This window comes from Seriola dumerili, unplaced genomic scaffold, assembly GCF_002260705.1.
Source record: "Seriola dumerili isolate Sdu_G_001 unplaced genomic scaffold, Sdu_1.0 BDQW01000166.1, whole genome shotgun sequence".
Taxonomy (NCBI): domain Eukaryota; kingdom Metazoa; phylum Chordata; class Actinopteri; order Carangiformes; family Carangidae; genus Seriola; species Seriola dumerili.
Window position 1 is genome coordinate 30528 of NW_019174421.1, and position 13357 is coordinate 43884.

The 13357-nt window shown below is 45.8% G+C and overlaps 3 protein-coding genes across 3 annotated transcripts in view; all 3 read right to left on the reverse strand.

The window, feature by feature from the left end:
• The window catches only part of LOC111226867 (abl interactor 1-like), a 19272-nt gene extending 16471 nt beyond the window's left edge, over window positions 1-2801 (reverse strand). The window contains exons 1-3 of the mRNA XM_022752170.1: window positions 2640-2801; window positions 1876-2016; window positions 413-583 (exon numbers count right to left, since the gene is read on the reverse strand). Of these exons, the coding sequence (XP_022607891.1) occupies window positions 413-583; window positions 1876-2007 (303 nt within the window). The 5' untranslated portion in view covers window positions 2008-2016; window positions 2640-2801. The remainder of the gene's footprint in view (window positions 1-412; window positions 584-1875; window positions 2017-2639) is intronic.
• Window positions 2802-3450: 649 nt separating this feature from the next.
• ccdc103 (coiled-coil domain containing 103) lies at window positions 3451-5518 on the reverse strand. Its single transcript, XM_022752157.1, has 3 exons — window positions 5099-5518; window positions 4427-4578; window positions 3451-3971 (listed from the first exon to the last, which is right to left on the reverse strand). Exons 2-3 carry the CDS (start codon window positions 4573-4575, stop codon window positions 3851-3853), a joined length of 270 nt encoding a protein of 89 aa, XP_022607878.1. The 5' UTR covers window positions 4576-4578; window positions 5099-5518; the 3' UTR covers window positions 3451-3850.
• A 767-nt stretch (window positions 5519-6285) lies between these two features.
• The window catches only part of LOC111226846 (rho GTPase-activating protein 12-like), a 26238-nt gene continuing 19166 nt past the window's right edge, over window positions 6286-13357 (reverse strand). Inside the window, exons 10-19 of the mRNA XM_022752143.1 lie at window positions 12816-12903; window positions 12166-12267; window positions 11878-11976; window positions 11021-11093; window positions 10760-10876; window positions 10565-10663; window positions 9710-9787; window positions 9025-9159; window positions 8790-8895; window positions 6286-8704 (exon numbers count right to left, since the gene is read on the reverse strand). Of these exons, the coding sequence (XP_022607864.1) occupies window positions 8527-8704; window positions 8790-8895; window positions 9025-9159; window positions 9710-9787; window positions 10565-10663; window positions 10760-10876; window positions 11021-11093; window positions 11878-11976; window positions 12166-12267; window positions 12816-12903 (1075 nt within the window). The 3' untranslated portion in view covers window positions 6286-8526. The remainder of the gene's footprint in view (window positions 8705-8789; window positions 8896-9024; window positions 9160-9709; window positions 9788-10564; window positions 10664-10759; window positions 10877-11020; window positions 11094-11877; window positions 11977-12165; window positions 12268-12815; window positions 12904-13357) is intronic.

The window sequence follows — 13357 nt, forward strand, 5'->3', positions numbered from 1 at the left end:
GGCTGGAAACAAACAAGCAGAGGGAGCTGGGTAAGCACACACAGCGAGAGCAAAGTGTGTATTCAGCATGCGCGTGAACACACTTGCACATACGCGCACACGCACTCATTCACACACACACACACACACACACGCACACACACACACGCACGCACACACACACACACACACACACACACACACACACACACACGCACACACACACACACACGACCTGGATCTGTATTCTCAGCACAAATTCTGAAGAAAGAGAAACAGACAATCGAGAGGAAAAAACTGTTGATGCACAGATGAAGTAAAGACACGTCGTTACCAAGACAACCACAAGATTTTTTTTTACAACTTACGTGTTACACTGATATCGCACAGACATACTGTACAGGTTTGTGTGTGTATGTGTGAGTCAGCTCACCTGACCAATGAGGTTGATGGAAGACTCCATGTGACGAAGCTGACTGGTCTGAGCATCGAACAGACTCAGCACGCTACTGGCCAGAGTGCTGATCTGGTAGGCGATGCTGGCCAGTGATTGGGTGGTGAAGTTTTTAGTTTCCTCCAACGCCTTCAAACTCCCGTCACCTGACTGATAGCAACACATGGAGACAGGACAGTTAGCCTAGCTTAGTACAAAGACTGACAACACAGGGAAACTACTACTTGCCGTGGCAGCAGTAGTAATAGTAGTGGTAGTACTAACCTGTAGGTATTTGTCGTGGCAGTAGGAGTGGCAGTAGTAACCAGTACTAACCTGTAGCTAGTTGTCGGTGCAGTAGTAGTGGTAGGAGAAACGAGTACTAACCTGTAGGAAGTTGTCGTGCCAGTAGTAGTGGTAGTACTAACCTGTAGGAAGTTGTCGTGCCAGTAGTAGTGGTAGTACTAACCTGTAGGAAGTTGTCGTGCCAGTAGTAGTGGTAGTACTAACCTGTAGGAAGTTGTCGTGCCAGTAGTAGTGGTAGTACTAACCTGTAGGAAGTTGTCGTGCCAGTAGTAGTGGTAGTACTAACCTGTAGGAAGTTGTCGTGCCAGTAGTAGTGGTAGTACTAACCTGTAGGAAGTTGTCGTGCCAGTAGTAGTGGTAGTACTAACCTGTAGGAAGTTGTCGTGCCAGTAGTAGTGGTAGTACTAACCTGTAGGAAGTTGTCGTGCCAGTAGTAGTGGTAGTACTAACCTGTAGGAAGTTGTCGTGCCAGTAGTAGTGGTAGTACTAACCTGTAGGAAGTTGTCGTGCCAGTAGTAGTGGTAGTACTAACCTGTAGGAAGTTGTCGTGCCAGTAGTAGTGGTAGTACTAACCTGTAGGAAGTTGTCGTGCCAGTAGTAGTGGTAGTACTAACCTGTAGGAAGTTGTCGTGCCAGTAGTAGTGGTAGTACTAACCTGTAGGAAGTTGTCGTGCCAGTAGTAGTGGTAGTACTAACCTGTAGGAAGTTGTCGTGCCAGTAGTAGTGGTAGTACTAACCTGTAGGAAGTTGTCGTGCCAGTAGTAGTGGTAGTACTAACCTGTAGGAAGTTGTCGTGCCAGTAGTAGTGGTAGTACTAACCTGTAGGAAGTTGTCGTGCCAGTAGTAGTGGTAGTACTAACCTGTAGGAAGTTGTCGTGCCAGTAGTAGTGGTAGTACTAACCTGTAGGAAGTTGTCGTGCCAGTAGTAGTGGTAGTACTAACCTGTAGGAAGTTGTCGTGCCAGTAGTAGTGGTAGTACTAACCTGTAGGAAGTTGTCGTGCCAGTAGTAGTGGTAGTACTAACCTGTAGGAAGTTGTCGTGCCAGTAGTAGTGGTAGTACTAACCTGTAGGAAGTTGTCGTGCCAGTAGTAGTGGTAGTACTAACCTGTAGGAAGTTGTCGTGCCAGTAGTAGTGGTAGTACTAACCAGTACTAACCTGTAGGTAGTTGTCGTGGCAGTAGTCGGCCACCCTCAGCAGGTTGTCGTAGTTCTCCAGCAGAGCTCTCCTGGCGCTCGGAGCTTCTTCCAGAATCTTCATCACCTCGTCTTTAAAGTTCTGATCCTTCATGATCTCAGTCTGAAGAATCGAACAAAAGTAGATTTAGATTTGAAAGATTTACCACTGATTAAATCACCTATCATTAGCTATCAATGAGGTGATTGATTGGAAAAGTAATTATTGTGACAGCAGTTTGAATCATTTCCTGGTTCCAGCTTCTCACATGTGATGACCTGCTGCTTTTCCTTAAATCATCTTCATCTACTGTTGATCAAAACAAACAATCTGAAGGTTCACGTTGGACTCTGGGCATCAATCAATCAATCAATCAATCAATCAATCAATCAATCCAAACTTAATTGCAGACTCAGTGTCCAGGTAACAGACATTAAACTATGTGAACTGGAACCTGACTCACGTCACTATCACGTCACGTATCATCAGAAGCTCGTGAGCTTCGTGTTCTTCAGGTCACAGTGAGAACTTGAACTCATCATCCAATTTTCTACAGTTTCACTTCACCGACACGTTCAGGACTCTTCCGCCTGAACTCTAATAACCCGGTTGAATGTGATGAGGAACTCTGACATCTGTAATCAGTGATTATTGGTTTTTAAACTCCTGCACGTGAAGCAACCGCGACGCGTTCATCACTTCAAATCAAAGAACGAAGAAGAACCTGAAGAGAGAGAGAAACTCACCTGAAGCTGCAGAAGAAGAAAGAGAACAAACCCGCGGGAAAGTAGAACTGTGGAGTCTGATGTCTCCTCCGTGTCCGTCTCTGTCTGTCAGAGCCGCGGGTTTGATTCCGCTCACACGAACATCAACCTGCAGCCGAAGATCGTCTCTGCTCTGACAGATGACTCACTCCACACACTACTACTACTACTACTACTACTACTACTACTACTGGAAACGTCTTATCGACCAAACACGGATCATCACAACATCTTGGAAACTTTTGGGGGATCCTTGAAACTCTGATCAATAGTTCAAAGACACCTGGACACCTTTCTAGGACTTCTGGAGGGTTCTTGAGGGCAATCATAGTCCTTTCAAGGATCCTGGAAGAACCCTTAGATCAATTTAAAAGGGGTTTTATAATTTTTCAAGAAACTTTAAATCCCCTCAGGGAATCAAATGATCCTCATTAGACTCCTGGAAACTTTGGAAACTCTGCCAAAAGTCATTTATGTCAAGAACTCCTGGAGCTGTTCAAGGACGTTACCTTGAAAACAGTCACAGAAACCTTAAGTGACCTCTGGAGTCTGAAATGACCCCTGAACTCATACTGAGGAGTCCTTCAGTCTTTTCAAGTTACCCGGAATTTTCTCAGGGCTAAGTACTCCAGGACTCCATAAATACACAGAGTGAGACCTCCTCCCTGTGTTTCCTCTCTGTGTTTGAACCTGCTCAGCATAAACCACTTCCTGTTTCACATCAGAGAAAATAAGTTCATAGAAATAAATAGTTTATAAAAAGTGACTCAGAGTCAGTTTGAACAGAGTCAGTTCATTAACGAAGGATCGTCAGTTTATTAAACACAAACAGAAAATACTTTAATAACCAGTAAATATTCACCCTTCTGTTTCCTGTCATCTGACAGCTGCATGTTGTTTTCTACATTACATTCATTTGGTTGTTGTGTCTTATTTTGAAAAGCCCAGACTCAGCCTGTCTCCGTCCTCGGTGTCTTCAGTTCATATAAAACATATCTCACATTCACACAGACTGAGAACAGCTGAGCTGCAGCGCCTGTCCTCCAGCTCCACCTGATGCTCACACTCAGTCACTGCAGGAAAACTTCCAGAACTGAGTTGAAAGCTCCTGGAAAGTTTTTAAGTCCTGGAGAAACAAGGTTTTCCAGGACAGCAACATGCTTTAAATGAGATAACAGTAAAAAGGTTTAGGATTAACAATGGCTTGTTTGTTCCTCGTTGCTCGGGGCAACAGGGTTACAGGGTTGTTTCCGTGGAGCTCTGTCTTTGTCGTTCTTGTCCAGAGGCTTCAGGTGACAGGTCAAGACCAGGTCCCTGACAGAGACAAGATCACATGTAAGAGTCAGCTTGGTTACATTTCCAGGACCCTGGAATATTAATCTTAACAATATTTCAAGGAGCTCCCTCAAGGCCCCTTGAAATACCTGGAAGGATCCTGAGAGCCTTTGAGAGTTTCTTGAAACTCCTTCAAGGAGTTCTGGAGTCCTCCAAAACATTTCCAGGAAGTCTTGAGGTATCCCAGGACACTTCTGAAGCACTCTGGGTATTGTAGTTAGTTGGTTCAGAACGATGCTGCGTTCCTACATGACACTTAAAGGATCCTTGAGGGAATTTCAAGGATGATTTTGAAGGCTCCAGGTTTTTTTAAAGACATTCCAGGAGTCCTTGAAGGAGTTCTAGGATACTTTACAGGGATCCTTTGGTCAGCAGAGGGCTCCTTCAATGAGTCCTAGAAAGTCCTGGAGATGTTTCCAGGCCCCTGCAGTTACCTGAACTCCCTGTAGGAGGCGACTCCCTGGCTGACTGCTCTCAGTTTGGCCTCGTTCTCTCTCTGGTGTCTGCGCTCAGACTCCACCGCCGCCTGCAGCTCGCGCTCCAACGCCGAGAAGTCGATGACATCACGCTCTGACATCGCCATCACCTGATGATGTCAGACAGTAACATTAAATAACATGGAGTTGGTCCCCCCAACCCCCCCCCAAACAAAAAAAAAAACATCACAACAGCTTCATGTCTCAGTCAAATATCAGTCCACGAGACCAGGTGAGCGGTCTGTCAGTCACGTGTTGTCTCCATGACGACAGACTGTTGATGTGTTGAGACTCTTCACTTGGATCTGGATCACGGTGTAAACCCGGTCCCGGAACACCTGAGGTGACCCCGCTTCACAGCAGTGAAGGTGTTGTCAGTGAACGCAGCTGAGCCGCTGTTCACAGTGACACACCTGAGCTCCCACATGAGCCGCGTGGATCCACAGGTGAGTTCTGCAGGTGAACCGTCTGTGTCCCAGTTAAAAGAAACATGGTGTTTGAACGGAGCTGAGTGGCTAACGCTAGCTCCTGGGCTAACGCAATACATCCATGGCTAACGGCAGCTAGCTTCCGTTAGCTCGGGGCTAACGTTAGCTCAGCGGACAGGTAAAGGTGAGTTAAACATCTTACCTGCACTAGTTTTATCTCCTCGTGCTCTCGGTCTGTGTGTTCAGGTGTTTCCAGCCTCTTCGCGGGTCAGTAATAACAAACCGTCTGCATGACAACCGGCTACCGGACCGCGCCTGCGCAGTGCAGTTCTTTTGAGCAGAGTGACTCAGTCTGTCTCTTCGTCTCTGTCCGGATTCAACGTTAAATAAAGAGACGTGTCTGCACCGGACCTGAGATCTGGACCTGAAACCCGGACCTGACACCTGGAATTGAGGTCTCTGAGTCCAGCAGCGTCACAGTCTGACACAGTCCAGGTGTGTAAGCCACCTGCCGTCTATATTACTTCACACGTCCACCTCCGTTCAGCTCTCTGTGGCTCACACAGCTGATCTGCGGAGTAATACAGTCTGCGCTGTGGTAAGCCTGTGCGCAGGAATACGGTAGTTCAACGGTTGAACACATGTAGTTCCGAAGTAAAAGTGTGTTTGACGCAGGTAAAGTGAAATTATTCAAAGTAAAGTGAAACTTTAACTGATGTTAGTTTTTTTTTTTGTGGGTATTTTTTAAAGTGATTCCCAAACTGTGGTCCGGGGCCCACTGTGGGGCCGCGAACATGTTGCAAGTGGTTCGACAAACTGTAAAATTATGGTAAAAATATATATAAATATAAAAATCTATCCCTGTTTACATGTTTATGACTTCCATCTACACACTGGAATCAGAACAGACAGCTGGTTAGAAACAGGAAGTGACGAGGAAGGCGCCAGAGACAGAAGGTGAATCAGAGATCTGCCTCCTGACCTCCTGCTTCAGTCCTGAACGTTCACCACTCTGAGATCCTGTTGTTTGACCTCTGTGTTGTTTAAGAGTCCTTGTGGGACAAGCTGAAGGAGGTTGAGAAGCGCTGGTGTGAAACGGTGTTTCTGCTGACTCCGCCCACAGCAGCTCATCACTCAGTGCTTATAGAGGTGTACCTAATAAAGTGGTCCTGGTCTCACAGCAGGTTTTTATGTTGTGTCACGTGACACATTAACATCCCAGAACAAATGGCACTGAGTGACCCCTCCTCTTCTGTCTGTTTGTAGAGAGTTGGCAGTACCACAGTTGCCATGGTAACCACACCACCAACCAAACCTGATATTTGGACACTGTGTCGGAGCAGCAGCTGTGGTTTCATACAGCAGGAAACAGACTGAACACTGTTTCCTCTTTATTAAAGTCAGTAAAATACCCTCTTATGTACAGTCTGGTGACGTTAACTTTGTTCTGAACACATAGAAAGTCAAAACTATAAAAACATACAACATTGTACAGATTATTCACCGTTACACAAACAACAGCAGTAAAATGTTCCCTCAAGACAAACTGAAACACTGTAAAACCTCTTGTTCTCCATGTTCTACTCTATGCTCTCTACGTTCTCTTGTGGAGTCCCTCAGGAGATGACCCGGTCCTTTGAACATCCTGATACACATTTAGATTCATGCAAACATAGATCCATGTGTGTTTACCTTAGCTTAGCTACTAGCTCAGCAGAAAGACGATGTGGGCACAAGAGAATTTGATCATTTCTCAGTTGATTTGTGATTGCATACCATCGCCATGACGACAGTCTAAAACAACACGTGGGATCTGTCACTGACTGATGACATCATCAGGACCGGATCAAGACTAAAGTTTGATGCAGTGTTTAATACGACAAAGTTTCATGTTAAACTTTTACTTGGTATCAACAGCAAATCTGTGTTTTCCAGAGTCAGTGAATGTAGCACAGACTGATACTGGGAACACACCGGCTCCAGACTCCAGAACCTGAACATGGACATTAACAAGTAGATCATTTAAATTAAACTAAAACTGAACAACAAGCGATCTGACACCAACACCTGCATACCTGCAGAGTGGCAGAGTGTAAGGCAGTGAGCAGGTAAGACCAGCCAATCAGTGTCAACTCCAGACTCTTTACACTTCCTGTTTGAAAGGGTTAGGGTCAATTCTAAGGCACTGATTGAAAATAAGAGAAAATTGAACAGAAGGACCAACAAGAGTTTATATTTTCAATTAGTTTCACTCTGAGTCAGTGTGTTCGGTGTTCTCAGGCTCGATGTGTGAGTGAAGAATAAGTCTGATCTAATTCCTCTGACATCTAGGCAGGTTCACGTAGTGTCCACAGGTACGCCCACAAACATAAACCCACAGTGTGTTCCTGTTCAGGGGGGGTCAACCCAAAATCTAAGCTCTGTTCAGTGGAAGTGTGGAAATGCTGTTTGTTCAGTTCAGAAGGACTTTTCACGAGTTCTGTTATAAGCTCTTGAGAGACATTTGGATTCCAAAATAAACCTTCAGGTACAGAAAAGCACAGTCACACGGGACACAAAGGTCGAGAGGTCGGGATGTTTTGTGTTTTGAGGGTGTGATCTGGTCGCGGTTCCAGATCCATTCCAGTTACTCTTGGGTCATTTGAGGCTTGGGGGGTCTGGTGGTGAGATGTGGGTCACGAAGAGTTCTATGAGGTTCTATTCATGATTTTATTCAGGTGCCAAAAGGCTGTGATTTGTCTGTCTGCTGGTTAAGGTTTGAGAACCAGTCCAGGGTTCTAGATGGATCCATTCAGGGTCTATCTGTGTTATTGAAGGTTCAAATCGTTGTGAAATGAAAACGTAGGAGGTGTTCAAACCCCCCCGAACTCTGAAATCTATAGATCAATCAAAAACATGAATAGGAAAAGAGTTTGGGTCCAGAGAGCTCCAGAGTTCCAGAGGTATCTGAAACTTGTTGGGACAGTTCTTGCTCAAAGTGAGAATGGTAGGGTTTTCGGCTGCTGAGAAAAAATGTGTTTTGTTTGGTCTGTTGCCTTGAAAAAGAAAAGTGATGATCCAAAAGAAGGTTTCAGAACCAGTTCAGGTTTCTAGGTTTGTACTTTGGCTGTTGGAGACACAGTGGTGACACAGGGCGGACACGAATGTCAACACGTTCCATGTTTAATCCTTTATGAACTTGTATATGTATTAAAATACAGGAGAATATGTTTGGGTCCAGTGTTCCACAAGCTCCTAGATGGATCTGGAACTTGTGCTGGTTTGAAACAGGTCCAGTTCATTCACGTTCTACCTGGACTGCTCAGGCCTAAGTGGTTAGAGGCTGTAGTGGGTGTGATAGAGTCCTCTCTGATCCCGAATGTCCACTGGTTTTTAAAAAATATGAAAATGTTTGGGTCCATAGATCTACAATTTTATTTTAAGGCACAGTGTTTGGAAGGGGGGCCATGTAGTCAGCAGGTCCAGGGTTCAATGCCCCGTGACTTTGAATCTGAGACGAGGTTATGTTGAGGTCTCTGAAACTTTGGAAGATTTTTGGCAGTTCTCATGGGGCTTTCAGGACCTTCCAGGAGTTTCCAGGATGTTCTCTGGTGGTGCTTGAGGTCCCAGAAGAGCTACAGGAGGTTCCTCCTAACTCTGGGAGAAAACGTTCTGGAACTCGTTGAGCATGAGCTCCACTATCTGGCTCTGGAAAACCATGTGGATCGTCATGTTGGCGGACTCGGTCTGGGGGCGGAGCAACGTGGGTCCAAACACGATGGCAACGCTCTGAACCGACATCCTGTTGGAGTCCTTGTGCTCGATCACCCTGGAGAGAGAGAGTGGGGGTGGATGAATGAAAACCAGTCTTGGTCTTTTGGTCCTGGTTCTAAGAAGCCTCAGGTTGAACTTACCTGCGCAGGTGTTTGAACAGCAGCTCCATGGTGTCGTGGTTTGGCAGCGGCAGAGTCCGGACCAGGTCCTTCATGTAGGAAACTCTCAGGCTGTGGTCTGGGACCTCTGCAGGAAAAGGAATTGCTTCAGGTGCGGGGTCACTTATGCACAACGACCCCCCCACCCCTCATTGTGTCACATGATGTAGGTTGTGTGTAACATGAGTGACGTGTGACGTAGGTGTTGTTCACTGACGGATGGCGGCGATGAACTTGTCGAAGCAGCTGAAGGGAAACAGCGGTTCTGGAAGCTCGCGCAGGAAAAGCTTCAGCGCTCCGGTGATGACGTGGATCTCCTCCCACTGTCCGTCCTCCAGGTCCAGCTGTTCCTCTGCACACAGTCACACAGCAACATCTGCAGCAGCTCACAACATCACAAACAGCAGCACATCGTCTGCATGGAGACACATTCAGGTCATCACCTCATCTTCAGGCTCAGTCTTTCATCTGTCTCTGGCTGCTGAACCTCACACTGACTCTCTACACTCAGTTATTGGAATTAATTAATGTGAAGTGAACTGTTGAACATGTCACTTCCTGCCTCACATCAGCAGCAGACCCGTCTCCTTCTGAGTTGGGGGTAGCAAGGTCGGGCCTTGAATTGAATTTACGAAGCTCCACACAGAAGCAGGAGCGGTCACAGCGCTCAGTTTACATCGAGAGTGATGTTGCCATATATGTTAATCATATATTTTATTTAATTTATGTAATGTAATATAATATGTAATGTAATACATACACAAACATATATGTCAATAAATTGTGTTTATATATACATTTACATATGTTTTTATTTTATATGCACAAATATTTCATGTATATAAGTTCTATATATGTATATATGTCACATTTGTGTGTGAGTGTCTGAGAACATTTGTTACCATGATCGGCTTTATGTCGCAGTCTCTGGATCACAGCCAGGTTCCCGCTCACTCTGTAGATCCCATCAACATCCAGACCTGAGCGAGCACACACACCAGATCTGTGTGTGTTTAGATTCTCTGTTCCTTCGATGGATTAAACATTTGATCAGACTCACGTCATGTAGACTGAAGTCATGTGATCAATGTGTTGATCAATGATGATAATGATATTATGACATGAACAGAAGGAGAATCTAATAACCATTAATAACTTTTTATTACTGTATTTTATTAATATAATATATAATAACTGAGTGTCTGACATGAGAGAAGGTGTGGGTTCAGTGTGTGTGTGTGTGTGTGTGTGNCACACACACGCACACACACACACACGCACACACACACACACTGAACTTTCAGATCTGTGTGTGTTTAGATTCTCTGTTCCTTCGATGGATTAAACATTTGATCAGACTCACGTCATGTAGACTGAAGTCATGTGATCAATGTGTTGATCAATGATGATAATGATATTATGACATGAACAGAAGGAGAATCTAATAACCATTAATAACTTTTTATTACTGTATTTTATTAATATAATATATAATAACTGAGTGTCTGACATGAGAGAAGGTGTGGGTTCAGTGTGTGTGTGTGTGTGTGTGTGTGTGTGTGTGTGTGTGTGTGTGTGTGTGTGTGAGTGTGTGTGTGTGAGTGTGTGAGTGTGTGAGTGTGTGTGTGAGTGTGTGTGTGTGTGTGTGTGTGTGTGTGTGTGTGTGTGTGTGTGTGTGTGTGAGTGTGTGTGTGTGTGAGTGTGTGTGTGTGAGTGTGTGAGTGTGTGTGTGTGTGTGTGAGTGTGTGTGTGTGTACCTCTCCTCTCCACTGCTCTGACACACTTCTCCACAAACCTGGGGATGGTTGTGTTTTCTCTGTGACAGAGTGTGTCCAGGTGACAGCCAAACACATTGTCTGGAGGACAGGAAGGGGGCGGAGCCTCAGTGTTAACATTGCATTTCTTCCTGGTTTCTCTGTGATGTCATCAGTGACCCGTGTGATCAGGTTTACCTCTTATGTATCCCTTCTCCTTGACGCTCTGCAGCGTCGGCCTGCGCTGGAGGAACCGCCTCAGTTTGGTCCGGACACGTCTCTGCTCAGAGTCCGGTCCAGAGGACGTCCTGGTCGCTGAGACGCCAGAGGACAGAGACAACGAGGGTCGGACCGGTGTTGGTTTCAGATGATTCAGCTTTTTCAAAATAGTCACCGAGAAACAACAACAACAACAACTGATACAACTGATACGCTAAAGAACATATCAGAGAGACTTACACGTCCTCTTCCTGTCTTTGTCCTCTTTGTCTGAAGCTGCTTCGTCCTCGTCCTCCGTCAGGTGTTCCTGCTCCTGAAACAGTCCCACAGTTAACCTGACGAGTGTGTGAGTGTGTGTGAGTGTGTGTGTGAGTGTGTGTGTGTGTGTGTGAGTGTGTGAGTGTGTGTGAGTGTGTGTGAGTGTGGGTGAGCGTGTGTGAGCGTGAGTGAGTGTGTGTGAGTGTGTGTGAGTGTGTGAGTGTGTGTGAGTGTGTGTGAGTGTGGGTGAGCGTGTGTGAGCGTGAGTGAGTGTGTGTGAGTGTGTGTGAGTGTGTGAGTGTGTGTGAGTGTGTGTGAGTGTGGGTGAGCGTGTGTGAGCGTGAGTGAGTGTGTGTGAGTGTGTGTGAGTGTGTGAGTGTGTGTGAGTGTGTGTGAGTGTGGGTGAGCGTGTGTGAGCGTGAGTGAGTGTGTGTGAGTGTGTGTGAGTGTGTGAGTGTGTGTGAGTGTGTGTGAGTGTGGGTGAGCGTGTGTGAGCGTGAGTGAGTGTGTGTGAGTGTGTGTGAGTGTGTGAGTGTGTGTGAGTGTGTGTGAGTGTGGGTGAGCGTGTGTGAGCGTGAGTGAGTGTGTGTGAGTGTGTGTGAGTGTGTGAGTGTGTGTGAGTGTGTGTGAGTGTGGGTGAGCGTGTGTGAGCGTGAGTGAGTGTGTGTGAGTGTGTGTGAGTGTGTGAGTGTGTGTGAGTGTGTGTGAGTGTGGGTGAGCGTGTGTGAGCGTGAGTGAGTGTGTGTGAGTGTGTGTGAGTGTGTGAGTGTGTGTGAGTGTGTGTGAGTGTGTGTGTGTGTGAGCGTGTGTGTGTGAGTGTGTGTGAGTGTGTGTGTTACCAGCTGTCTGATGGTGTCCTGGATCACTTTGAGCCAGTCACTGATGATGCTCTCGGTGTCGTACTGCATCAGGTACTCGCAGCCATGACGAGTCCTAAGCTGCACACACACACAGACATCTGAGTGAGTAACCATGTCATCCACTTCACTGCTTCACCACAGTAACCACGGTAACTGTGATATCTCACACGATGGGAGCGGTGCATGTCTTTAGAATAGACTGTCACCATGGTAACAAAGATGTGGAACCACTAGAACAGGCTGTAACCACAGTAACAGACCTCGTACCTCGAGAACGTTCTTCTTGGAGGACTTGTCTTTGGAGGCCCAGCCGATTGAAGAACCTCTCAGGTCCACTGTGTACTCTGGAACAATCTGTGACGCTTTACTCTGAAAAACAGGAAGTCAGCTTCATCGTCAGCTTCATCGTCAGCTTCATCTGTGTGTGTGTCACATGTATCTGTCTCAGTTTACATGGTGACCTGTGTTGTGTTTGTGTGGTTGTCATTTACAGACACAGTTTGGCTTTTTTATATGTATATACAGTATGTATGTATATATCTATAAGTAAATACAGTATGTATGTTGCTCATATTTTATATATTTCCATGTATTGTGTACCATAGTTAGTTAGTAATGTTTATGTTATGTATTCAGTTTAACTGACTGAAGACTGTGACAGTCAGAGTGAACAACAGCTGACATGTTCTCTGCTCAGAGACGGTGGTTCAAGTCTTTGTCAACATTTCTGTAACTTCTAGAAACCTGTTTATTTCCTGTCAGCTCTGTTACTGTATACATTATACATGTGTGTGTGTGTGTGTGTGTGTGTGTGTGTGTGTGTGTGTGTGTGTGTGTGTGTGTGTGTGTGTGTGTGTGTGTGTGTGTGTGTGTGTGTGTGTGTTATATATATTATATAATGAGAGATTGGTTCTCACTGCGTTCCCAGTCGGAGCAGACTTGGGGTCTTTGTGAAAGGTGAGGATTCCTCCATGGAGGACGGTCCACGACTGACTCCAGTTCTTCCTGTCAACAACCAGGGAGACAGTTACTACAGAGAGACAGACAGAAAGACAGAGAAAAAGACAGACAGACAGACAGAGAGAGAGACAGTTACTACAGACAGACAGACAGAGAGAGAGAGACAGAGAGAGAGACAGTTACTACAGAGAGACAGACAGACAGAGAGAGAGACAGTTACTACAAAGAGACAGACAGACAGAGAGAGAGACAGTTACTACAGACAGACAGACAGACAGAGAGAGAGACAGATACTACAGACAGACAGACAGAGAGAGAGAGACAGAGAGAGAGACAGTTACTACAAAGAGACAGACAGACAGAGAGAGAGACAGTTACTACAAAGAGACAGACAGACAGAGAGAGAGACAGTTACTACAGACAGACAGACAGACAGAGAGAGAGAGACAGAGAGAGAGACAGTTACTACAAAGAGACAGACAGACAGAGAGAGAGACAG

Coding starts and splice junctions, on each gene's coding strand:
- ccdc103 (XM_022752157.1), bottom strand. CDS start 4,575: ATGGCGATGTCAGAGCGTGATGTCATCGACTTCTCGGCGTTGGAGCGC. Junction 3,972..4,426: donor GCCTCCTACAGGGAGTTCAG/GTAACTGCAGGG, acceptor TGTCTCTGTCAG/GGACCTGGTCTTGACCTGTC.